This window comes from Alligator mississippiensis, chromosome 3 (genome assembly GCF_030867095.1).
Source record: "Alligator mississippiensis isolate rAllMis1 chromosome 3, rAllMis1, whole genome shotgun sequence".
Lineage (NCBI taxonomy): Eukaryota > Metazoa > Chordata > Crocodylia > Alligatoridae > Alligator > Alligator mississippiensis.
Genome location: NC_081826.1, coordinates 260211427 through 260238309, shown reverse-complemented (window position 1 = coordinate 260238309; position 26883 = coordinate 260211427). Strand labels below are relative to the sequence as shown.

General features: G+C 40.5%; 1 protein-coding gene across 3 annotated transcripts in view; it reads left to right on the top strand.

The window, feature by feature from the left end:
- Positions 1-26883, top strand: part of SREK1 (splicing regulatory glutamic acid and lysine rich protein 1) — a 63887-nt gene that overhangs the window by 17561 nt on the left and 19443 nt on the right. For 2 of the 3 annotated variants that reach the window (XM_014594094.3, XM_019495983.2), the window contains exons 2-7: positions 1237-1370; positions 9179-9294; positions 19382-19546; positions 20920-21098; positions 22576-22706; positions 23778-23892. In XM_014594094.3, coding sequence (XP_014449580.1) covers positions 1237-1370; positions 9179-9294; positions 19382-19546; positions 20920-21098; positions 22576-22706; positions 23778-23892 — 840 coding nt within the window. Of the gene's footprint in view, positions 1-1236; positions 1371-1393; positions 8889-9178; positions 9295-19381; positions 19547-20919; positions 21099-22575; positions 22707-23777; positions 23893-26883 lie in introns of those variants that run through there. The other variant, XM_014594096.3, reaches the window with a different exon arrangement.

The window sequence follows — 26883 nt, the reverse complement described above, 5'->3', positions numbered from 1 at the left end:
GATGGATTGAATTATTAAAGCCATAGAAGCTCTCAACTAGAATGATTCCTTAAGGGGATATAGTCAACCTCCCAGAGATTTCTTGAACAGTCTAAACTGGCTCCTGTATTTTCAGGAAGTGAGGTACTCCTAAAATATCTCATCTGGGGGAGAGGGCAATTCCAGCATAGAAATATTCAGATATATTAGATTTATCAGATATTAGATATATTGGATTTCCAGTTGTCTTATCAGCAACCAATCATGAGCTCTCCTGTGTCTTGCTGAAATGCAGCTTTCAGATCCCAGCTATATCTCATTTTAGACCTGTTTTCAGTCTTTGAAGATTTCTCACTTACTATTTCTCACCTGAGGAGTATAAATATTGAATAAAGGATATAAACCCTGTCCAAATAAACTTTTTAGATTACATTTATCTTAAAATTATTTTAATGGTTTTATTTTATTAATTGTATTAGTAAAGTTTGTAGTAAAGATTGTATTAGTAAATAAAGTACTACACAGATCCAGCTTGGCTGGTCGAGATTAAAGCACTTGGGCTTTGTCTTCTTGATTAGTATCGTTTGCTTAGAAATGCTGATTAACCTATAAATATGTATCTTCCTTTCTTTTTTCCCTACTCTGAGTGAGTTTTTCCACAACAAGGTCATCCCATACGTTAGTAAACCATGCAGACAGCAAAAGGATCCCTTTTTTCCTATCAGTGAGCCAAGACCAATTTTTTGCCGCTACTGGAGAACATACTTTATTAATAAGAATGGATAAGCTTAGCTAATTAAGAACATAGAGAAAAATGTAAATTAATGTGTGATGATGCCTGGATGAGCCATTGCAAATTACAGAATACAGTGTTTAGGAGTAAGTGAATAAAGGCTACATAAGAAAAAAAGATTTAATGTATCTTGTGTATTTGACAAGTAGACTCCTGTTGATTTTACATTATTTATGTTAGTACATTAAAGTATACTGGTAAATGTTTTGTAAATTTGTAAAGGCACTAGAGTCTTATTAATGGAAGATATTATGGCAGCCCTTTACCAGATCCTTGCTAAGAATGAGGAGGTGCTACCATTTTTTCTGTGTGGACAGACAAGAAATGGATAAATTAGTTAATTTCTGCTGCAGATATCTTCCTATAAACCTGTATAGGTTGGCTTAGAAAAAGACTTTTAAGAAAAAAACTATAAAATCCATATTTGTTCATAAGACTAATTGTTTTTTCCTTTTGTCTTGCAGCAACGCACCTCTTGCTTTTTCCTCCAAAGTATGTTATATTAAGTTTCGTGAAGCATCGAGTGTTGGTGTGGCCCAGCATCTAACTAACACGGTTTTTATTGACAGAGCTTTGATAGTTGTACCCTGTGCAGAAGGTTGGTATTTTAGACACTTTTCTGTAATGTTGGTCTTTGTCCTGTCTGTTAATTTCTTTTAGCTTTTCCAGAAATTGACAAGTAGCTGATGCTCTGTTGTGTATTTTTTTTTTTTTTTTACTTTGTTATATTTTCTTTAAGCAAAATAAATTTGAAAGAGGGAGTCTGGGTGCAGGAAACAAAATAGGTGTGGGAAGAAAAATATTGAAATGTTTTGTCCACACGCTTAATGTTTTTATATAGTTTTAGTTATAACTAAACATTAGCATGATTAATAGATTAGATTTCCTAATAGATGTATGTTGTACATTTTTGGGGGGAAAAGGCTTTATAAAATAAGACCCTTGTCTTTCAGTTTGATCTGAACAGGCAGACCCTCCGCCCTGTGCACAGTCCTCATTGAAGTCTTTGTTGCCCTGCAAGATTGCAGTGTTCTCCCTGTGTAGCCTGATTGCAGTTTAAGCCCAGTGTGCCACATAAAAAAAAAATTGAACTTCATTTAATTGTCCTTTTAACAAATTATAACATGAACTGTAACCTGGTTTAAACAAATTTTAGATAAGTGTGTGTGCACTTAATCTCTTAATATTAGACTGACTTCCAATTCTTGTGTTGAGCATGCACCTGTGTCTATTTGACTGAAAAAAGTTTCTCTCTCTGATAATTCCATGGTGATAATCCAAATTACTATTTAATTGTAAAGCATAGTATTGCTAGTCAAAAACTTTCCTTTAAGTCAGTGCACCCAAATTGTTACTGGGAAAATATCTCATGTGCACTGAATAAACTTGCAGTTGTATATATGCTAATGTATCTTTTTTGACTTTTCTAGGCCTCTGCAGTTTATTGCATTTTCCTATAGAATGTTTCAAATGAAAAAACAGTTTTATAGTTTCTAAGACGACAAAAAAAAATTAGTATTTACCGGAGATTTGCTTTTAAACGTATTGCTGCCAAAAATGTTTGGTCATAAATAGTACTTTTTCTTAACATGCTATTCCCAATGATCTGAAAATGATTTGCAAACTATGGCTCTGCTACTGCAGTTGGGTAACATAGACAGATCTCTGCTGTTAGGAGATGCTCAATGACTTCTTTGGGACTCTTTGTGGGATTGCCAGCCTGCCTGAGTCAGATGGTAGACCTTCTCAGCCATTTGTCTATGGAAATAATTTTCTCAAACAACTGAATTAAAGCAGTCTTTAAGGTGAACATAGCAGCTGTTTACCTTGCAAAGCAGTATATCAGAATGATTTAACAGTAAATTTGTGAAGATCAATTGCAGTAAGTGCAGAAATACCATATTTTCTCGCATACCACCCCCCCCCCCCCCAAATAAGACACATGCCTTGTTTTGGGAAGGGAGAAATGAAGAGAGAGAGAGGTTTTTTTCCAGAGTCCTAGCCAAATGCTGAGTGCAAGGAGCAAGGGCAGAATCCATTCTCCAGTGTCATTTGCCCTCCCTGGCTGCTCAGCCATGAAGTAGAGTTTTGATGTGATCACAGGTGCTGTTGACTTGGCTGTTCAGCCAAAAGCTGCAGCCAATTTGACTGTAGCTGTGAGAGGGTCAAAACTCTGGCTCTGACACTGAACAGTAGAATCCACCCCTGCTACATGCTGGCTGGGAGAGAAGCACAGCCCCAGGTAGCCTTTTCAGCATCTCCTTGTTACCATTTTGGCATGGAAATCAGCTTCACTGTGTAAGGCCCCCCCAGTTTTGGAGGGCTAATTTCTGGAGGGAGTGGCATGTGGTATGTAAGTGAATAATGTGTTGAATGCCAGATCTAACCAGTATGTTAAGTCATCTTTAAGCCTTAAAATTGGGCTTTTTGGTTCAACAAAATTCATTGGCTGTTTTGGGTTTGCTAATGATGACCCTAGAATACCTTAGTTGGCACAGCAGACTTGCCAAAACACATCTGGGAGGGCACAAGACCTGGGCTTTCAGATCTGATACATCCTGGGGTGTCTCTAGCAAACTTAAAAGAGCCTAGAGGTTTTCATGGAACCTAGAAAATATATTTTTAAGAAAATTATTTCAATTTTATTCATTTTTAATTACTCCTACAGCCCTGTTAATATGTATGGGGGAGGTCTATGTTCACCTTGTAGCAAAGGAGAAAAATATAAAATTGCATCCAGTTTAAGTTGCATGGAGACTAGGCACAATGTATCTGGTTTGATACCCTTGGAAAAAATTGTAAAAAGATCATTGATTACAAATGTTCGGAAATTTTAGTTTTATGTCTCATCCAAAAGATCTTAATACTGGTTCAGTGCTGCCTGAGAGGGAAGGCTGCTGCCTAACGAAACAACAACCTTTCCTGGGTTTTCTCATGATGAGATCACTGCCTGAGGTGATTTGGCAGCAGGCAGGTAAAGGTGCATTTTTTTTGTCTCTTTATGGTAGATGATGAGAGGAAGATTAAACCCAAAGTTATCAGAACACATTTTTTTACCTCCTTGACCATTTTAACTGGTTTTCTTAGCTGACTGATATTCCAAGTCACTAGGACTCAAAAGAACAATACAGTTTTCTGTATTAAACAAATTTTGAAGTTTCACACTGGAAATATTCTGTTTTCATGTAACTTTTTTACAAAATCATGTTGATTTGTAAATGTAGTCTAAATTGATAGTAGTTTAACTTCGTAAGTAGGTGTGTAATATGCATGGCAGCAGAGACCATAGTGCAGTATTTATTTATATACATTAGTTGGACTATAAGTAGGACTGTTGCGGTATATCACAGGCTTTATAGGTAGCAATGGCTGGATTTTACCGAGAATAATGCTCTTGGCTAACACTGCCGTTACTGAAGCATCCAATGTACAGATAAGAAACTTGAGGAATGATAGGGCAGGAAGGAGGAAAGGTTATAAGAGCTTGGTTGTGAAAAAAAATAAAACCCAACATTTTGAGTGCCTGTTTAAAATGTTATTTCAAAGGAGTAATTGGAAGGAAACAAGAGTGAAAATTATGCTAATTTTGTAGCATTCACATAGATACTTCAACATTAGCCATCTTGCTAATAAAAATGTGATAAAAAATTAAGTCAAATTTCATCACGCTGTCAAAATGTTACTCTTTCCTTTCTGTGTGTATCACAGGTTTTTCTTTAAATGTTATATTTCGAGAAAGCAAAGGTTGAAACATAACAGATGCCACCATAATCATCATTCTAAACTTTATGTCCACATTTTCTGATAGATGGATTTTGACTATTAATTTGGTTTTGTATGTTTTCTCTGTGTGATATTTGTGCATTATTAGATGACTAGACTGGCCAAGGCAGACCTGTTACACTTGCCTGAGTTAGGCATTGTTTGCCATGCCACTAAACCTGCCGTCAAGTGAAACCTTCATGGGGGAAATGAGATCGAAGTCTGGCCTGCTGAAGATGGACGCCCTGTCTCTGTTTTTTATTATTTTATTTTGCTTTCTTTTCCCTTTTTTTTATTTTGTCCCTTTTTTGTTTTGTTAAATCTCTTTTGCTTGTATTTGTGAACTGGTTCTTCAGTTCTGTAAAAATGGTGTTTTGTAAAGGGTTCATGATGTTTCACTTTAAAGTTGACACTGAAGTTGTTCATGAACGGTGGATCATGCATATGCAGAATTTAGAATTTGGCCAATTAAATTATCTGTTGTGAAGTAGGGGAGATAAACTTTGACATCTTAATTCAAATTTGACAGGCAGGTTTGTATATTGTGTATGAACAGTAAAGTAGTGATAAAGATATTTCAATCATAAATATCTGTTCTTCCACGAGCTACATTTTAAAGAATACATACTTGAAAAAGACAGATGAAACCTTTTTATTACTTTTGGACATTCAAGCTTTTATTGAATAAAGTCATGTTTTTAATAAGTTTCCCATTATCAGATGGGTAGTTATATTTTGAGTTTTATATTCTTTCCTCATGAGGAAGAGTTTAAGTGTTATTTGTGGCATTAATATTGAGAAACTACAAAATGTTCTGAAAATCTTATTTAGTTTTAGGGAAAACTTATACCATTAAACTCAGTGGCAGTAAGGTATCATCTTTTGGTGTACTTTGTATTAACTAGTTTAACTAAAACAGGAGTATGTAAGATGCATTGTCTTTAATTATGTTATCTGTGGGAAGGTGGAAACAACTTTTTTTTTATTGCACAATTAAATGCTAGAATTGTATTTTCATTTTGAAATGAAAAAGGAATTTTCTCCAAAAAAAATTATTCACATATTAGCATTTTTTTAAGTGACTAGACATAACAGGGAAATAACAAACAATTCTTACAATTACCACCAGATTGGCTAGGAGTTGAAAATGTCTGTGACTTACTTAAATGTATTTGTTTATCACTGAATCTTTTTTTAATCATGCAATGATAGTTTTGGTACAAAACAACAAGAAACTTTTTCTTCTGAGAACTTGCGTGAGGATCAAATACTGTGACTTGTACTTACTTAACACGCTGTCTCTTTTGTTCTGTGTTCATACAGTGCTTAGCGCAGTGGGCCCTAGTCCACTAGTAGGGCTCCTGTGTGCTATGCTGATGATGATCTACACATTAAGGCAAAATTACTTACTCTGGCAATATGTGCTCGGAAGAGGGGAGCAGAAGTAATTTAGATCCACTTAAGGTCTCTTTGTAATTCCAGATCAGTGTAAAGAAGCCCTACCATAAATAAGAACGATACCGTCATTTATTAGTAAATACCAGAGGTCATTAAAATAATATTAAAGCTCTTGCCTGAACTAGTATAAGTCAAAAACTGATTTGTAAAGTAGAAGTGACATGCTTTGGTACTCTTTAAAGCATTGCAATTCAACTTGAACGGGTGAATTAAGGATGATGTACAACATGAATGTCCTAATTTGTCAGTTTATATGACATCTGAATGTTCTTTATAGTTTTATGGCTTTATATTTCTTTTTTAATACCTTCTCAAGAATAGAAAAGTTCTTTGAGGGTGTGTTTCAAATTTATTTAGTGATAGTTTATCATTTTTTTTTGGATTAGCAGTCACGCAGGAATTTTTTAAAACTATTTCTGTTTTCAGGATTCTAGATTTATTTTTATGACAGTTCCTACAGTATTTTGTTGTCTGTGAAATTGATATTTTTCTCAAAATCGTACTGAAAAATATTCAGTTAGATGCTCAGGAAAATTTTGTAGAAATCAAGTAAAATTCTGAAAATGTAGACAGGTTTCCAGATCTTTGGGGTGAAGTCAGATTTCCATTTAAAAGGGAACAGGGAAGGACTTTTTGTGGAGAAAAACAATGACCATAGATGTATGTTTGTTATTTTAAAGTATGTAATCAGAACAGGGTAACTAATTTTATTATTTTAAAATACTTATCCATTTCATGGACTATTCTAATAATTTTATTACAGATCAGGTCATGATTCATTAAGTTGCTTAAGTGTTTTCCAAATTTAAAGAAACTGGTAGTTTCAATGTTGTCTTCAAGTACTGCTTGCATGCTTAGAGTTTAGGTACATACTTAAGTACCTTTCTGAGTTGAGGACCCTGATTCATCCACTGCTTAAATATGTTCTTAATGCCACCCCTATTCAAGGAAGTACTTAAAGTTATTTAAAGATAAATACATATTTAAGTGTTTTCTGAATAGGGATTGCTTAAGTGTATGCTGAAGTTATGCATGTGCTTAAGTACTTTATTGAGCCAGGACCTAAATTAGTGTATAATATTACCGTTCTAGGCCCCATTGCTATACATTTTTTTCACTTATGAAATCTCATTGACTTCCATGGGCTCTTGTACAGGTGATAGGGTCATTGCAGGAGAAAGTCTTTGCAAGATTAGGGTCTTACTGATCTGTTATATGGACCGTTATGATTTCAAGAAGTCAAGTATGTAATTGTGTGTCTACTTCGCATGCACAAATACTGTGGATATATGTTCAGATATCTGTTTAGTTGCATAGCTGGGAATTTGTGCAAGCAAATATTTGCTTCCCGTGAACATGTAAGCAAATCAGATATACTTGCCTACATTGCATGTCTGACTTAATGAGGCCAGTAAAGCATTGATGACTTGAATTTATGCATGGGGTTTTTTTTTTTAATTATGGAAGAAGTTATTTTGCAGTTAATTTTCAGGCACTAATAATTTGATTTTATTTTTCTCTTTTAGAAAGCAAAATGGCTTGGTCCGTTATGTGTTATGGACCAAAGTCCTTTAAAATTTAACTAAAAATAAAATAATGTGCTTGAATAACAGGACTGCAGCAAAAATCCATTTGGAACTGTGTGCTTATTTTTTCATGTTCTACACATTACATTGCATTGATTTTTGTTTTGTATTTTTAATATTTCCAAGTCAAACTCAAATATGCATCTGGGCTGCAAATTGTAATACAGATTCTTCAAAGTGTTCTTTTTGCTGTATGACTCCTGTGAGCTATAATGGGAGCTGTACTGCTGAAACTTTGCACCATGCTTTGAAAAATTGCCTCTTATTTTTTGATTGGGAGTATTTTTGTATATATTAATAACAGCCCCCCAATCTGTGCAAATGAACTGTAACAGCAGAAGGGTACTGTTACAGAATTTGAGTTAAAAGCCAAGACTTTTTTACTTATTGTAAAAAACAAAAAAAACAAACAAAAAAAATAAAACAAACAAACAAAAAACAAATTAAAAAAAGTTAATTCCTATTAGTAATATGCATGAGGTAATGTATGGGGGCTGAATTGGATAGAGCAGTTACTTGGTAATTTGGAACAGATTAAGCAGTCCTTAGGTCCCAAGTATGATTAGAAGTTTTGTTTTGTTTTGTTTTTTTAATCTCATTGTTTAGGTTTTGTTGCTACTTAAATCCCTTAAATTAGAAATCAGTATGAGTATTTAGTAGATTAACTGCTGTAGAACGTAATGTTTAACAATCTGGTTATAACAGTACTTGAAACCTCTATACATTTAATGCATCTTAGAAATTTTCATGTTAAACTAGTAGCATGACCTGGAGAGTTTTAGGTGGGTTACAGCTGCAGTATGAATTCTGAGGGAAGTTTAGTGCACTAGGAAGGAAATTGAGCAGGTATCTTGGTAAATTTATAATTTACTTTAAAGTTCCATTTAACTTCAGATGACTTAGACTCAGAAACAGTCCAGCTCCAGTGTTATTTTTCCCCTCTCTTGATTCCACATGCATTATAAAATTTGTGTGGAGTCACTGGATTTTTTTTTTTCTCATCCAAACTGGGTAGCATTAGCAGAAAATCAGAGGCAGGTGTCAGTTAACACATACTTGGTTTTTTTTCTTTTTTTCCTTTTTTCTTTCTTTCTTTTTTTGACTAATTTGGTTATTTGCCATTTCTGGGGATTAAACTTTAAAAAATGTTCTTCTTTTCTGTATCTGATGTTCTGTGTGCTATTAGTGATGCAGCCAACACGAACGGTTGTCATGTGTAAAACAACTTTCGATCACCGTGAAAACACCGCCCTGGGAAAGCGTCCATGCTTGATATCGTTTGGTTCATGAACATTAAGTTTCCAGTACAGGTGACCCATAGCTCAAAGTGTTAAATAATTGTCTACATTATTCAGTTTGTAAAATAATAATCCATTAATGAGATTGCTAGTCTTTGAAGTTTGCTCACTTTTGTTTTTCCTAGTAGAACAGGGTAAAAGGAAAAACTTAAGTTCTTTATTTATTTCTTTGTAAGGGTCTAGTAGATAGATTCGTTCTTCTTTATTATTATTTTTTAAATGCAAGGGTAAATGTAAAATCGTAGAAAGAACACCATTTGTGTTGTATATCAACTCTCTAACACTTCCATTTTCTTCTCCAGGTAAAATCCCAGATGAAGCCAAAGCCCTTTCTTTATTAGCTCCTGCTCCTACTATGACAAGTCTGATGCCTGGCGCAGGGTTGCTTCCTATACCAGCGCCAACCCCTTTGACCACTGTAAGTAAAACTTAATTTCTTTGGAGTTTAGAAAAATGTTTTATTTTTTTCTGCTCACTTCATCTGGCCCAACTAGGTAGCCTCTTCTTCTGGGTTCAGAGGGGAGGAATAGATTACACAGTACATGCTGCTATATTTGCCCAAATCCAAGAGAATTCCCTGATGATTAGATTCTGTACATGGAGAATATATACATCTTGTTATAATTTTCTGTGTGTACATAGTATAATTATTAGCAGGGATCCTGTATTTCTCTGATCAAAAAATAACAACTTCTCTGATAAAACCCGCACAATCCATGATTAAAATGTAAGGCCACGAGAGAGAGAGATCTATACATAGAGAGAGACAGAGAGAGAGATCTATACATAGAGATGTCTCGGATGGCCAAAGCCGACTCGAGGTGATTTAATAATTGCTCGTTTGTCGGGGCGGGCTGGTGAATAGAGAGGCCGAGAAAGCTTTATGGTTGTAAAACTTTACTTGCGTCGCTTGCGGTTGCGACGAAAACGGTCCGGTCGTCTGAACAACTACGTTAGTTGTTCCAGCTGGCAGGGCTCAGGCCAGCACGTCCGTCTACAAATCAGACCGGCAGGGAAAACGATACGTCTGGGATTGCACTCAGCGACGGGAAGAAGAATCGATAGGTGATCAGTCTATCAATCAGCTCAGCCACGAGTCAGATCTCTCCAGAGGCACTCTGCAGCGTGCTCAAAGTTCTCCGACTTGGGTGGAAGTCACGCTAATTTTTAAACAGCTAGCAAGCCAATTACTAGCCGCCATGTAGGAATAATTTAGAACTGGCCAGTAGCGGGACACAAATTTGCATTCGAATGGCGGGAACTCTCTTGCACCGGGGGTTTTCTGCTGCAACAGAAAACCTTTACTTTGCAAGAGGTTCTCATGTGGTGGGAAAATTCCACCGTGCTGAGGCACCAAAATCACTGAGTTGTGACATGCCACCTTGCTGACGGCACAACTGGAATTTTAGACACACGAGCACATCATATGGCATCTTTGTTTTGGGACTCACTGACCTGGCAAAGCTTTAACAACCAGTAAAATATATATATATATATATATATATATATATATATATATATATATATATATATATATAAACAAACAACTTGATAGACCGGTCTTTTCAACAAATTACAAAATACAATAACTTTGAACATATAACAACAACTGTTGATCATCGTCTGATTGGAGAACGTCTGCTTGGGACTCTCCTTGTCTGGTAGTCAGTCAGTCCTCTCCTATTAACAGACAGTGTCAATAAAATGAGAGTGAATAGTGTTATAGTAAGTCCTGAACAAATGGACGTTCGCCGTCTCAGTGGCTCCTTTACAATCATCAGTCTATTGATTCGAACGAACTGCAGTCTGGTGCTCGATGAATCTCACAATCAGGCGGTTGTGGATTATTACTTTTCTGGGGTCAGTCCTGTAAAGAAAGAAAACAACAACACAAAACAAAAGAGACTTATAGTTAAATTTACTGTAAGGATACTGGGTGAACGTCGGAACGGCGTGTCATCCAGTTGTGATGAATGATAATAGGAGGACGATCGGGCTTCTCTTCCAGTTGGACAGAATAGGTATTGGGATATTGTCCCGACCGCTGAACGGTCCCTTTGTGAACTTGTGGATGAGATTGATGGGGGTGTGGTATTGAAATCCACACTAACTCGTCTTTTTGGAACTTGGGCTCCCAAGGTGGAGGTTTCTGGACATTAGCTTCGTCCCATAACGGAGATGAGAACATCATGATTGAATTTAGTCCAGTTTTTAAACGTCCCTCCTCCCCTGAGGCGAAGTTGTTCTTTGTACAGGCCTATGTGTCTTTCCACAACACAGTTGGACTGCGGGTGGTATGGCAAATGAAGATGCCAGGCTACATTGTGAAGACGAGAAAATTTGTCTAGAGCATTAGAGTTAAACGGGGGTCCTCCATCAGACTGAATCTCGTGAGGGGGTTGCCAGGTAGCAAATGCAGCAGTCAAAGCAGAAATGACAGCAGTGGCATTACTTTTCCGTAGGAGGACAACCTGTAACTGTCTTGTTCCCAAATCGACAACAACTAGTCCTTTATTTGGCAGCTTAGACCCTGGGAGGGGTCCTAGCAAATCTACCTGCCAAACTTTTCCTGCCTGAAACTGTGAAGGATCGAAAGCTCCGAGTTGGTGCTTGGTTCTATGGCACTTTTCTTTAGCACATATCTCACAGGCCTGAGCTACCTTTTCCCAGTCGTGCTGAGCTCTGTATGAGGCCGGTTCCGTAAGGGTTCGGCACCAACATTGATGGCAAGCTCGTGGTCCCGGGTGACCCCAATTTTCATGAAGCCACGCGAGGAATGGATTTACTTCAGGACTGGAGGTAGATGTGATAGGCAAGACTATGTCGGTTCGGAGTGGATCTTCTAAGAACTTATCAATTACCTCATTCACTGGATCGGTATCTGGACGATGGGACTTAGTGTGCCTAATCAACGGAAGGCGCACAAATTTAGTTAATGTTTCCTAGATATCTTGCCAATCATTCACATTTTCGGAGGGAAAAGCTGTACCAGTAAGAATTTTATAAATGTATTGCGAATCAATTGCGATGATTGGAACGGGGAGTGTATCGTTATGATGTGTCAAACAATGTTCTAGTACCTTAAGGAATCCTAATAATTCACATTTTTGGGCCGAATTATCATCTGGGTCAGCTTGAAATATTTCTCTATCGTTACAAGCTTTGCAATAATACCCACAGCCTCCGCCATGTCAGGTGGTTCCATCTGAGGCCATCCATGCTGGGGCAGAAATTCCATACAATGTAGGGACCTTATCCTCATCTTCTGGGCTTGGATCAGGTACCGTGTCTTCCAACCTCCAACAATGCCAGTTGTAATGGTGAGTAAGCACTAGTGTATTCCAGGTCTTAGATTCCCCCTGAAAATGTGGGTCAACTCTTTCCGCATCCAGCAAGGGTAACAATGTGGCACTGGGAGCGTGTAATGTCCCATGCCCCCTTGCTAATGGCTCCACCAGTTGTTCGGCCAGGAGGATTTTTCCTACAGCTCCATATCGATGTTGTGCCGCTTGAAGCGTTTTATGGGCTGTATATACTAGCTCATCGTGAGGGTTATGTGTGACAGCCTGCACGTGGTTGGTGGTGAACCCGAAGGTTATGGTTAGTGACTCACCCAGATCAATGGCATGGAGTTGTGTATCTTTAACCATGGCTAGCAGGTGAAGCAGGTTCTGCTGATCTCCTTTTGTCCAGGGCGTGGACTTTTGGGATTTGTTACGGATCTGTCGCTGTAGTTTGGAGAAGAGTGCCAAATCACTAGGTCCAACATAATGCCGATACCAATTCAAATGACCCAAAAGCTGTTGAAAGTGCCTCTTGGTAGTAGGGAAGAATGTTTTTAATGGATCGATGTCAGGACCCTCATGTGAAATTCCGTGGCGGATGGAACCGATGTATCAAGTGCCAAGGAATGTAATGTCATGTACAGGATGTAGGCATGACTCTTCCTTGTTAATCATCCATCCTTCACCCTGGAGGTGAGCGACTAGTTGGTTAACTATACTAGTAACTATGGAACTATCACGACCCATGATAGCGATATCATCGACATAACTCCAAATCTTTAGTTCTTTCTCTGGGGGAAGAGAGTATGAAGCTCGAAAGTTCTTCAGGGTGTTATTCATGGCACCAGTGGCTAGTGATGGAGCGTTGCGATATCCTTGTGGACAGACCGTCCACCTGTACATGATGCCATCAATACACGTGTTTAGTATTCCTTCCGGGTCAGTTATCAGGATGGAAAAGAACATGGTTTTTTAAATCCAACGTGACTCCGACCCACTTACTTTGTTGAAACTGTGCCATCTCAAACATACACTGTGGCAGAGTAGAAGGATTAGGTTGTTGAAGTACGTGACACCTTTTGTTAACCTCTCTATAGTCTACGACTAGCTGGGCTTCCTTAGGTTTCCCAGGTTTCGCAACTCCCCATCCTGATGACAGGTAGGTGCTGGCCGTTACAGTCTTAATGCAGCTTCGTTGCTCGAGTTGCCGCAGGAGGTCAGTAAGGGACTGCTTTAGAGAACCCTTAGTCGGGATTGGTCGATATCGCCAGGTGGAGTTGTTACGAAGCGTTGGTCGATGCCAATCCTGTTCTGGGATAATAATGGGTAATGCCTGTAGCACTTGTTCTTTAAGGTCAAGCGCTTTTATTCCCGGGATCCCTAAAATGTTGATGCCCCCTAGGACAGCCTCTAGGGGGTATCGGTGGCCTTGGACCCAAATTTGACCTTCGTTGTGACGGCAATAGCGTTAAGCCCTTGTACCTTGATCGTTTTGGTCATCTTTTGGAGAGGTATCGTTGAGGTAATCACATTGGTTTGAGCTCCAGTATTGAGAAGGAAGAATGCTTGTTGTTGGTCATCTGGATCGGTAGGGTTGTAAACAGTGAGTTCGGTGTATGGTCGAGAATCAGTAGGGTCAGGTCTGAACTTGAGAAGGCCGCCGGCAGAGCCGACGGCCATTACTCGTTTTTTGATGGGTCCTCGAATTTAAATCCTAATGCTTCGGCTATACGATACTGGGTTCTGTGCGCGCCGGGTCTGACCCCGGGTCGCTTTCGTTGCTCTGCACTTGGGCTGTGGCTGGCAGCCCGGGCAGGCTGGGTCGGAGAGGGAGGTCGCCGAGCTAGAATTAGGCACAGACGCGTAACGGTTGATTTTAAGATTGTTTACTTACACCGAGATGGTTGCGGTGCAGGCTGAAAACTTGCTTGAGTTACAGTTGCAGATAGAAAAGAAGAGAGGCGGACTAGAGTTCCTCTGGGAACACTCTTCTAGCCCATCTGGTTGGAGGCTCTAAACCGCGAGCCTGTCGGACCAACCAGAGAAAGTTCATCCGGTAAAGAGCTCTGAATAGACTCACTCACACGAAGTTTGCTAGGCTCCGTGGATCCGTCTCTTTGGCGCGCAGGGAAGGATACGTCTAGGATCGTATGGCGACGAGGAGAGGCTAGAGGCTGATCAGACCTCTGTTGCCTGCTTAGAATGCGTTGGGTCCATGAGGATCCGCAGCGCTTAGAGATCTTCACACAGCGCGAAGTCTCCTTCTCCTTGTGTTCGTGGAGTCCTCCAACTAGGGCGGAAACCACACAAGCCTTTTATACGGCTAGCAGGCCAATCGCTAGCTGCCACGTGTGAATAATTTAACGTAAACCAATAATGGGGCTCGAATTAGAATACAAATGGCGGGAACTCTTTGCAACGTGCATCACCGTGCTGCAACTTAGAAATGCACACTGCAAGGAAAGCTACGAATTGGCGGGAACTTCTTTTGCACCCGGGGTTCTCTGTTGCAGCAGAAAACTCCACCGTGCAAAGAAGCTGCAATTTGGCGGGAACAATTTAGCGGGGAGCAATTTAGCTGTGCCGAAGCACACAAAACAAAAACTCACAACTTGGGTTGTGACAGGTTCATTCTCCCAAAACTTGCAACTGAGATTTTGTAAGTCCAGTGTGGGAGAGAAGAAAACCAAACATGGTTCTTTCCTTCGGGGTTCCTGGAGGTGGCCACCCTAGCTCTCGCCGGGAGGGTGTACTCTTGCCGTCTAGGTCTCAGTGTTCCGGCTGGGTATGCTGAAGGTCGGTCCCTTATATCATCAGAAGCTTCTTCACCTTGCCTCATAAGTGCTTGTAGATGTGGGAGATGGCCTAAGAGATTTCCCACTGGTTGACCTGCCATTGGGTTCAAGAAGAGTCGGAGTGTAATGGCATTTGCTCCTCCATATACCTCCACGCAGGCATCTATAGCTTCCAAGGGCGTTGGGATTGCCCCAGGGTCCAATAGGTGGCGATGAGCCCATCTCTCTTTTCATTGCATGGCGGTTAGTCCCATTGGATTTGTTCTTGGGCTCCATGAGAGAGATGACACTCCAACTATAGCCAGGAGGAGTTGCTCCACAGTAGCCTTCTGTGGACGACCTTCGTGCCAGGTGTGAAATTTGTGGATTACCTGTCCCACTACGAGTGCCAGGAGCGGGATGGGCCAGTGGGCACTGTCTGTGACCACATTCAAGTCGGTAGCATGTCCTCTGCTCCATGCCACTTGTTGGGTCAAGGCACTCGCTTCTTCTTTGTCTAAGGTGTCAGATCCAAATTCCACTATTAACCGTCCTAACCACATTGCCAAGGTTTCTTCTGATCTTATTTTAGATTCCTTGCAAAGCTCTTGAATTTCTTGTCGGGTGCGTGTGCGTGAGATAAGTGGTACGTGTAGCACCATCTTCATCTGCAACATGCTTCATCACAGCTATCGGGTGAGCTGCGGTAGAGAAAAAGTTAATTTCTTCGTCTGGGAGCGTTGGGTACATCTCTCCTCCCATTGCCCCCTCCCCCTGGCAAGGAGGCGGGGCCGCTGGGAATGACGTCGCCTCAGGGGGCGGAGGCGCTAGGCAGATCCCCGCTGGGTTTTCCGAAGCTCCACCCCTCTTTTCCGGGTTCCCCGGATGGCTCGCGCTTCTTTCGGCGCCATTTTCTGCTAGCGGTATCACACGGCCGGTGCTTCTGACAAGCGCCGCTCCAGAGCTCTTTGCTGTCCGCTCCAGCGACTCCTGTGCCTCTAAATTTGCGTATTCCCTTAGTAGACCCGCTACTGTTTGGAACAGCACATTCATCATTTTTCCCTTCTTCCATTTAGTTAGACCCCATCTCGGCACATGACGGCCCTTAGTTTCCAAATCCTCCCAGAGCTGAACAAGGAGCTCATGACCCCGCGACTCAGGCACCAAATCCGGACAGTTGAACCAGTCCGTGGGGGTGGGTTCCCCTCCTTCCCTTAAGTATCGAATGCATTGAGCGAACTCTTGAGCGGGGGTCAGCTTTTCTGCCTTCCGCGCTTTCACCCCGGCTGAGGATATGGTTGAGGTTTCCTCTGGGGATCGATAATAGACCCTGTCACTCCCCATTATACATCCGAACTCCCCAAGGGATAGCTTAGTTCTCTATTCCTTCACTACGGCTTCTTCTCTCTTTACGGAGAAGTAACCATCAATATTTCTTTCATCCCCTTCTACTGCCTGGTGGTAAGCGATATGCGCCCATAGATCGTTGGCATTCTCTATGTGGCGGGTCCCGGTGCGCCAGGGGCAGCACCCGATTAGGTTCTTCTCTATCACCGTGCCCTTAGATCCCATCCTCGTCGCCATGTCTCGGACGGCCAAAGCCGACTCAAGGTGATTTAATAATTGCTCGTTCGTCGGGGCGGGCTGGTGAATAGAGAGGCCGAGAAAGCTTTATGGTTGTAAAACTTTACTTGCGTCGCTTGCGGTTGCGAAGAAAACGGTCCGGTCGTCTGAACAACTACGTTAGTTGTTCCAGCTGGCAGGGCTCAGGCCAGCACGTCCGTCTACAAATCAGACCGGCAGGGAAAAGGATACGTCTGGGATTGTGCTCGGCGACGGGGAGAAGAATCGATAGGTGATCAGTCTATCAATCAGCTCAGCCACAAGTCAGATCTCTTTTAGAATCACTCTGCAGCGTGCTCAAAGTTCTCTGACTTGGGCGGAAGTCGCGCTAATTTTTAAACGGCTAGCAAGCCAATTACTAGCCGCCATGTAGGAATAATTTAGAACTGGCCAATAGCGGGACACAAATTTGCATTCGAATGGCGGGAACTCTCTTGCACCGGGGGTTTTCTGCTGCAACAGAAAACCTTTACTTTGCAAGAGGCTCTCATGTGGTGGGAAAATTCCACCGTGCCGAGGCACCAAAATCACTGGGTTGTGACGAGAGAGAGAGGGAGAGAGAGAGATCTCTCTACATAGATCTCGAGCTCGTGCACTCCCGCTACATATGTAGAAAGCTCTCTCTAGAGAGCGAGAGATCTATGTAGAGAGCGGGAGCTCTCTACGTATGTAGCGAGAGAGAGCTATATATGTGGAGAGAGCTATATGTGGAGAGCTATATATGCAGATATCTCTAGAGAGAGAAGTGTATATATAGAGATCTATAGAGAGCCCGAGATCTAGAGGGAGAGCGCGAGCGCGCCCGAGATCTAGAGGGAGAGCGCGAGCGCGCCCGAGATCTAGAGGGAGAGCGCGAGCGCGCCCGAGATCTAGAGGGAGAGCGCGAGCGCGCCCGAGATCTAGAGGGAGAGCGCGAGCGCGCCCGACATCGAGGGATCGATATGTATGTAGAGAGAGATCTATATATAAAGAGAGATCTCTAAAGAGAGAGAGAGACCTCGAGAGAGAGACCTCTCTCTTTCTAGAGAGAGAGATCTCTTTAGAGAGAGTTGTCTGTCTCTCTCTCTCTCTCTCTCTGTCTCTCTCAATATCTCGAGAGAGAGAGACCTCTAAGAGAGAGATCTAGAGAGAGCTCTCTAGAGAGAGAGAGATATCTCTGAGAGAGATCTAGAGGGAGATCTCTAGAGAGAGATCTCTCTAGATCTCTCGATCTCTAGAGAGAGATCTAGCTCCAGCCTGCAGAGAGCTTTTTGCAAAAGTGGAAAATCTGTGGGTATCTCCTTTAAAATTAAAAAAGCAGCTTTTTTCTCTGTTAAAAGGGAAAATCAGCATTTTTTTTCCGTTTTCCCATGGGAAATGGAAAACCCAAATCCCTGATTACAAGAGGCTTATCTTAAATAAATGCATCCTTTCCCTGCTGCTGCAGTGAAGAAAGCAGTGGTGGGGGTCAGGGGGAGACAATAGTGGGGTAGGTGGTGGAGGAAGCGGGCGGGGGGGGCAGAAACAGGCAGTAGGGGACTCAAGTGATCCCTGCCTTGATAGACCCCCTCAACTTACCCCCTGGTGCCTTCCCCTGTGTCTGGACCCCAGAGGTGATGCCTGGGGGAGATGGTAGAGAGGTCAGAGGTGGTGAAGGGTAGAAGCAGTGGTGGGGGGCAGATGAAGAAACAAAGGTGGCAGGCAGTGTCTGTGGCTACAATTCCAACCCTGAGTTGAAGCCACAGCATCTGCTCCACTCCCTCCTCCTCTTCCCCAGCCACTTCCTTGTACTTAAACCCAAGATGAGAAGGGGCTTTTTTTCCCATGTTAAATAGACTCCTTTCCACTGCCTTTTAAGTCCCTTTTTAATGAACAAATGTCATTTTTATGTATGTGTTTTAGACATGTAATGTACTTAAACAGAAACCTAGAAGCTTAACTGGAAAACTTGGAAGTGAGATGCTTTATCTTCACAATATCAAATTTTAAATTATTGTAAAACATAACGTGATTATTGTAAAATATTATATGTCAATACAGTATGTTTTTGTCTTTCTGTCACAAAAGCTACATCAGCACTGCAAAGTTGTTTTAACATAGCTACAAGTCAGTTAATGTAGTAAAGAAAAAAATCACACTACATATAGTGTAGTAAAATGCTCCATGCAAGTGTAATTTGAGCCAATGGAAAGTATTGCGGTTTAGAGCCGTTGTGCTACAAGTCACTTACAGATAGCATTAAAAATATAGTGGCTGCCAAAAAAAGAGTAATAAAATGATCAAATACAGAGTTAAATGTATTGCATTTTATTATTATTTATCAAATTTATTGCATCTGTTATCAGCTGCATTTTCAGTACTTGTACTGTAAAACTCCTGCTTCTCTCATTGCTCTTAACAGTCCTACAATTAAATTAAATGAGACTGGGTCAACAACAGTTCCTCACACAACAGTGGGAGGGCCCTAAATAGTTTATCTTGTAGCAAAAATAAATTGTTGATGGCTGACTGAAATCATTTTGTTTGAAGTTAGCTGACTATTGGCTGCTTATTGGCTTTCTGATTGATGATATTGCATCTTTGGTCAGATAGCTCAGATAAGATGGTAACTGGTCATATATGGAACATCAAAAACTTGAGGGGCAAGGGTTGGGGGATTTTTTTTTAAGACTAGTACTGTGAACAAATTAATTATAGAAGTAAAGCAACGTGAGACCGTATTTTCAGAGTTAAATCCTAATTTCAGTTTATTTTTTACTCAAATGTACTGAACATAAAAACTCTTGCTGGAAGACCACATATCTATCTCCTTTTTATAAGGACTCTTCTGTGTTTCTTTTTTCAGCTTGGTGTTTCGCTTGGTACTTTGGGAGCTATTCCAGCAGCAGCTTTGGACCCTAACATTGCAGCACTTGGAGATATACCACAGCCGCCAATTATGGGAAATGTGGATCCTTCCAAAATTGATGAAATTAGGAGAACAGTCTATGTTGGAAATTTGAATTCCCAGGTAGCTGTCTTTTGGTCACACTGGGAACAGTGACAGAAGATAATCTTAAATAGATTTAAAAGACCCTTGTGTTAAATTTGACTTGGATTGAAAATAGCAGTTAATTCAAACAAATTTTAAATAACCCTTTAGAGTTACTGATGGTATAGTGAATGGCTAGATGCCTTATGGACAAGGAATTTGCCTTTTTGGAATGCAAGTAATTGGGTGTTGTAAAAAGCTAGATGCTAGTCTTGATGGACTAGTTGCATAAGGTTTTTTATGCAAGATTATGCATCCCCAGTTGAGAGGCCAAACTGTTTACCATTATTGATCAGAGGGTTATTTAAATGAGATGCTGTTTGATCTGGATTGCGTGGCAATATGATCGAGTTTTTTGGATTCTTTTTTCTGTTTTGTCTGACTACATACCCAAGTAGAAAAATACTGCTTTGAAGAATGCCAGTCTAAAATCCTGGATTAATTGATGGAAATGAAGATTTTGATGTGTTTTTTCAATACATGTAGCAAGTGCAGCTTTTTTGAAATACAAGGAAATTCCCAGACTACCTGGACAACTGCACATCCATGTGGAAGTGCATTTATGATTTAGAGGAAGGCTGTCCAACTGGTGGCCTGTCAGCTACATGTAACCTGCAAGAGGTTAACTTGTGGCCCCTAGGCTCTCATCTGGCTACTGCTGCCCCAGTGAAAAAAGGCAGTACAGCGCAGTCCATGGTACCAAGTGAGGCAGAGGCCTAGAGCACTTGTGTGGCAGCACAGAGCCTGCAGGTAAAGCAAAGCACTATGCAGTGTGGGGGTGGCAGGTGGGGATGCCCACCCATGGGGGGCCCATGGCCACTGCTGGTGAAGCTTGTGGAGTGTGTTGCCCAAGCTGCTGAGAAGTTGGAGAGCTCTGATTTGGAGGCTGGGCAGATGTATCATATTTCCCTAGATTTTGACAAGTCAGTGACAGCAGTGGGCAGAGTAAAAATTTCCACTTCTTTTAAGGTGTTGCTCTGTTGCATTAACATACCATGTTAAAATTAATTAAATAAATTAATCCAGAAATGCATTCCTTCCCCCCCCTGCCCCCCGGTAATATAACATTTCCAAACACCAGCTTTTCAAAATGCCTCTTTTTTTTTTACTGGTTCTATTTTAAGCAGAATCCCACTGTTTAGATTATGGAACAAAATTAAGGTCCTGCTTTTTCTGAACTGTCAGATTTCCAGATGGCTTTGTAGTTAATGTTGACTTTGAAACAGCAGTAGGAGATTTCTTGCCATTTTCTTTTAGATTATGTGATATGTAGGATAAATGGTGTTCTTTATGCATTTTACTTTAGGACAGGGTTTTTTTAAAGGTGGTTGGATTTTTTTTATGTTTTCTAGACTACAACAGCAGATCAACTTCTTGAATTCTTTAAGCAAGTTGGAGAAGTCAAGTTTGTACGAATGGCAGGTGACGAGACGCAGCCAACACGGTTTGCTTTTGTGGAATTCGCAGATCAAAATTCTGTACCTCGAGCTCTTGCCTTTAATGGAGTTATGTTTGGAGACAGGCCATTGAAGTAAGTAACTGTACAGAAAATATCCTAATGAATGCTGAATGAGATATTTCTTACTCTCCTTGATTGATAAATTTATTTATAATCCTGACCCTGTTGAGCAAGGGTGTGATGTGTAGAACATTTTGCAAGATCACTGCCTGTGCTAGCCAATTCATTTATTCTATAACCAGTTCTAAATTTTCAAGACTGAAAAAGTTCCTAGAAAAGGTGTAGTGTCAAACAGGGGTGACCAAGATGTGGCCTCAGAGCCATGTCATCTAGGTTATGGGATTCTCCATGGGTCCAGAAATTTGTCACTATGGTGAACGATGGCTGCATTAGTTACTGCAGCTCTGACACAGCTACCAGTTGTCTTGCTGCCAAATTTCTGGACCCATGTACAGCCCCAGAGACAATATCTAGAGTGTAGAGCTATATCATTTGGCTCATGGGGTTGGCCGTAGGGCTATACGTTTGATTGTGGGAGGAGTGGCAGCTGCTGCAGCTCCAGAAACCAAAGCGATTAATACTACTGCTGCTAGATTCCAGCTCTGCAAGCCAGATGATGCAGCTCTGGATCCAGCCCATGGTGTGGTGTGGGACAAAATATGTTATTCGCTATTTAGTTTCTGAGGGTCATATTTACAGCAGTGTTGACAACCCTTGGTATTTATGCTGTAAATGGTTTATAGACATGGTGTTTATGTTGTAAATAGTTCTCATTGTACAGATTATACCTTTAATAAGAAATAGTTCCATTCCCTAGCAGTAGCATAGGTCTGTCATTGAGTACCTGAGAGGCTGGGGGAGGAAAGGGCCGCAGCAAAATGGATGAGGACCAGGTCTTGCCTCCCCTGGCCGCTGTTGCTCAGGATCAGCAGTGTCAACTCTCCCATGACCGGGCTTTGTGTGCTGATCCTGGTGCCCTGTTCACTTTCCCCTCCTCCCATCCCCCCTATATGTTCCATGGCTATGCCTTCCCTGGCAAAGGTTCTCTGCGAAGTGAGGGCATTCTGTTTAACCTAGTCCTCCCCTATCCCCTAGATACACTGTTGGGTGCAACACTGTCTTGCCTGTCTCCTAAGTTTGGGCAGGGGCAACATAGAGCTTCCTCTGCTGTGACAAAGACTCCTCGTGGTGGGGATCATGGTGCCCTTCATAGTTGGTGCTCCACTTGCCCTGCCCTAGTTATGCTACAGTTTCCTGGTGTCTTCTTTTATTTAAAAAATATGTTTATGCTGCACGCACCTGGGCGACATATAGTGACTTAATGTATTTGCTAATGATGAAAATGTTTTAGACAAAAAATAGTTATTATATGTAAATGATTGATTATAAGGAAAAAGCTGAACACATTAATTTTATGTTTGAATGTGTATTTATGTATATACTAGTTGTTCATGTCCACTTAAAATAATTAATATACTCAATTAAAAAAAGAAGTGAGTATCTAAATTAAAACTATACTAATTAAAACTATATTTTCCCCTTAATTTAGAATAAATCATTCCAATAATGCAATTGTGAAACCTCCTGAAATGACACCACAGGCTGCTGCCAAGGAGCTGGAAGAAGTGATGAAGAGAGTAAGGGAAGCCCAGTCTTTCATATCTGCTGCTATTGAGCCAGGTAAATGCATTATGTTTGCTGCTTAATAGGAAACAAGTATACTTGTCTGTGTATATTGACACACACAGACATTTTCAGACAGGAGAAGGGTCCCCAAACATGAGCTGTGTGGCAAAATTTAAATTGTCTAAATTATTTCCTCATGCAACGAACTGGTGGAATCTAGTTTTCTTCTCAGTTTATTTTTACATTTTATTTTTAGAGGTTTGTTTTCCAATATGTTAAAAATTGTAAAGTCAAGGCTATACCTAATAATGCTTAATGCTGGTGCCATTTATATTCACAGTACTTCACAAACATTAGATATTAAATAGGTCATTCTATGTTTGGTTTGATTGAGCTATTAGACATACTTTTTGAACTTATAATTATGATAATTTTTCATTGATCTTTGAGAGAATTCATTCTTGGTAACACACTGTACTGTTGATTAATTATTTGCCTCTAGCTGTAGAGGTAGAAGAAAAGTTGTTTTAAAAGTCCCAAGGCATGGCTTCAATAATACTCATTACAGCCTGGTATGGCGCTTGTGGAAGCCAGTGGGAAGTTTCCCATTGACTACACAGGTCTTTGAATCAGTCTGGTACCTACCTCTGCAGAATACTGCAAAGATTAGGTCATTAGTATTTGTGTAGTACTTTGAAAATAAAGAGTACTTCAAGCATTAAGTGTTATTTTTAAGTTTTTGTGCACGTTTTCAAAATTATTACTCTCTAAATTTTGTCTATTCTTCTGAAGTTTAATTTTTTAATTAAAAAAGTAATTTTCATAATATACCAAGAAGAAAACATGTTGTAATCTTGTGCATTGTGGCAGCAACATAAATCCCATTCCTTATACAGCTAGCTATTTATAATTATCTGGTTTATGTGTACTGCTGCAGGATGGCTGCACTCAACGAGTATATGCAATGACTTTCTTGGATGTTTCTGAAGGATTTTTGCAAAGAAGGAAGATGTGCAGAGAGTAGGCCCCTTGCACTATATGTGGTACATTCCACTTGTGCCAGATTGTTAACTGGGATCTTTAAATGTTCTGAGCTTACACTGCAAAGTGGTTTTTTCCTCTCAGAGTCTGGAAAGAGCAGTGAAAGAAAAGGCGGTCGATCTCGTTCGCATTCTCGTTCAGAATCCAGGTCTAGTTCAAAATCGCGATCTAGAAGGAAAAGATCACACTCAAAACTCAGGTAAGTATGCTTTCCATTTTGCAGTAAGTTCATACTGCATCTTAGTGGCAACGTATTTTTTGAGACTTTTCTGATTATGAACCAATTATCACTGGGAAGGAAACTACTGAATTTGGAAATATGGTGCCAGGACTGAAATAACGAAGAACTTTTTCTTGAACAGAGACCAAATAAAATGATAGACAAGTTATTTTAGGACAGTGTTAAAAACTTGCGGGATGAAATTCAGGCTGTGTACAGATGCTCGTTTCTACCGGAAGAAATTACTTCCAATAGAAAGATATCCTGGGAGCCTTGCCGTCATGGTGAAATGTCCCTGCTTTGCCTACCTTGGAACTCTGAAGTGAGAAGTAGGCAGGGAGAAGCTGTTACCTGCTTCTCTCCTCCCTTCCCAGTCTGTGTGATGGGGAGAGCAGCTGCCCCTTGCCTGCTCCAGACTTGTGACTCTGTTTGCAGAAAGGCATGAGAGCCTTTCCCTCAGCTCCACTCCTCCTGGTCCCTAGTAAGATTTAAACCAGAGGAAAAATATGCAGACATTCAGTCTTCCGGGAGACACTCCCCTTGGTTGTTCCTGGGTTATCTTGCTCCTGGAACAGCCATTTTTGCTTCAGAAGAAAAAGCTTAACCATCTTCACTTCAGGTTTCTGCTGAGAGAGCGACAATTCTCCCAGGAGAAACTGAACATCTGTATGTGGCCTCATTTAATTAGGATAAACTCAAAGATCCAGAGCTTGCCTTTTAATACTATGCCTTACTTTAATTTTGGATTTTATTATACAATACAATTGACTGATGAAAATCTCAGTCAGATTTTTACTATTAACAGCCTGACCCATTGGGTAGTTAGATAGCTTTTTTCAGTATATTTCTAGCATCCCAGACTTACAAAGTTATTTAATAGATTCAATCCAATAACGCATGTGGTATTTTTGTTAACTGTAGCATGCTGGATTACTGCAGTCCTAGTTTTAAAAGCAAAGAATAAATCAGCTTAGGCTAGCATTTCTCATACTTATCTTCATACCAACCCTTGGAATGATTTCTTTCATTTACCTTGTGAAGTTCTACATATCTATGTCCAAGGTACCTGCACATGGAAGAAAAATGATCGTGTGCTATTAAAATGTGACCTGTGATGTTTTACCCCAAAATGAGACAAAGCTGAATTCTTCATATATGAAGCTTGGAACTGTTTCCTGAAATAAGAAATAACATTTTCTGAAATTTAACAAATTCCCCAAGTGGATAAAGTCATACATTGATTATCTCCAGTAGCAAAAGAGTGAGGGCATGCATCACTAAAATACTTGTAAATTTGCATTTTAAAAAAGTTCAGTGTTGCATCAACAAGTTCTTGGCAAGCTTTTAGGCACAGACACCCTTCTTCAGGGTCTGAGACTTGAAGGAAAGAGAGAAGCTAAAAGTGTGGCAGGATGTCAGTGACAATATAAATAGGTAGAAATTAGAAAGACAAAAGGGTAAAGCGGGGAAGAAAGTAGGTGGGGAAAAGCCAAAGGCAGACATTACAGTAATAGAATACAAGGTAGAAAAGAGGCTGTCTGTGAAAAAGGAAATAGTAGGAGATCAGGGAACCAGGAATGAGAGAAGCTCAAAGTGTGGCAGGATATCAGTGAAAATATAAATAGGTAGAAATTAGAAAAACAAAAGGTAATGCAGGGGAGGGAAATCCAAAGGGAAACACTACAGTGATAATACAAGGTAAAAAAGAAGCTCTTAATGAAAAAGGAAATAGTTGGAAATCAGGAAGACAAAGTGCAGAAAAATAGGGGAGGGGAGAAAAAGTGGGGGAAAAGAAGAATGCAAGAGGCCAGATCAGGCAGGTACCTGATGAATCAGATGTCAGGCAGGTTGTAATGTGTCATAAATCCAATGTCTATATTGAGTCTATGATTTTTTGTATCCAGTAGATTTATGAAATGACGTTCATAGGCTCATCTATGGAAGGTGTTTTGTAAGTTCCCTTTGAGGATTAGAACTGAGGGATTGGAGAGGGAGTGATTGTCTTGCAAGAAGTGTGCCCCCACAGGTAGTTGGGTATTGTTGTCTTTGATAGATTTTCGGTGTGCATTCATTCTGGCACACAATTGTTTGGTTTCACTTACATATTTTCCATCAAGGCATTTGGTGCACTGGATGAGATCTATCACATTTCTGGAGGTGCAGGTGTAAGATCCAGGAATGGTGGTAGTTCTGTTGTGTGGTGTAGCTATTGTGGGGGTGGTAGAGAAGTGTTGGCAGGTTTTACATTTCTTGTCCTGGCATGATCTGGATCCATTGGGTGTGGTTTGGCTCATAAGGAATTTGCTTCTGGTAATAAGGTTAGCAAGGTTTAAAGGCTATTTAAAGGCTAGGATGGGTGGTTCTGGAAAGATCTCTTTAAGAATGGGTTCTTCTTTTAGTATGGGTTGCAATTGAGTGAGGATTTTCCGTGTAGGTTCCAGAGAAGGGTGGTATGTCATAACTAGTGGTGTGTGATTTGTGGGGTTTTTCTTTTTGTATTGCAGCAGATCTTCACATGGTGGCTCTTTCAAAAATGTGATCTCTCTCTGGAGGAGTGTCCTTGGTGTCCTTGGTGGTTGAATGCCCTTTTGACATTTGTGAGGTGGCCATCACAGGTATTCTCCTCGGTGCAAGTTCAGTGGTATCGGAGAGCTTGGCTGTACATCTGTACAGGTTTCCTGGTGTGCTTAGTGTGACTGCTGGTTCTATATAGATATATATGTTGGTTCATGGTTTTTTTATATATGGTGGTCTAAATTTTACCATCTTGGATATTGATCATGGTGTCCAAAAAGAAAATGCTGGCATTAGAGTATTCAAGTGACAGTCTGATGGAGGAGTGATGATTGTTGAATTTTTGGTGGAAATCAGAGACTGCAGGATTTCGGTTCAGATGATGATGTCATCTATGTAGCTTAGATATAGTAAGGGTTTAATGGTGCAGTTCTTGAGGAAGTCTACTTCTAGGTG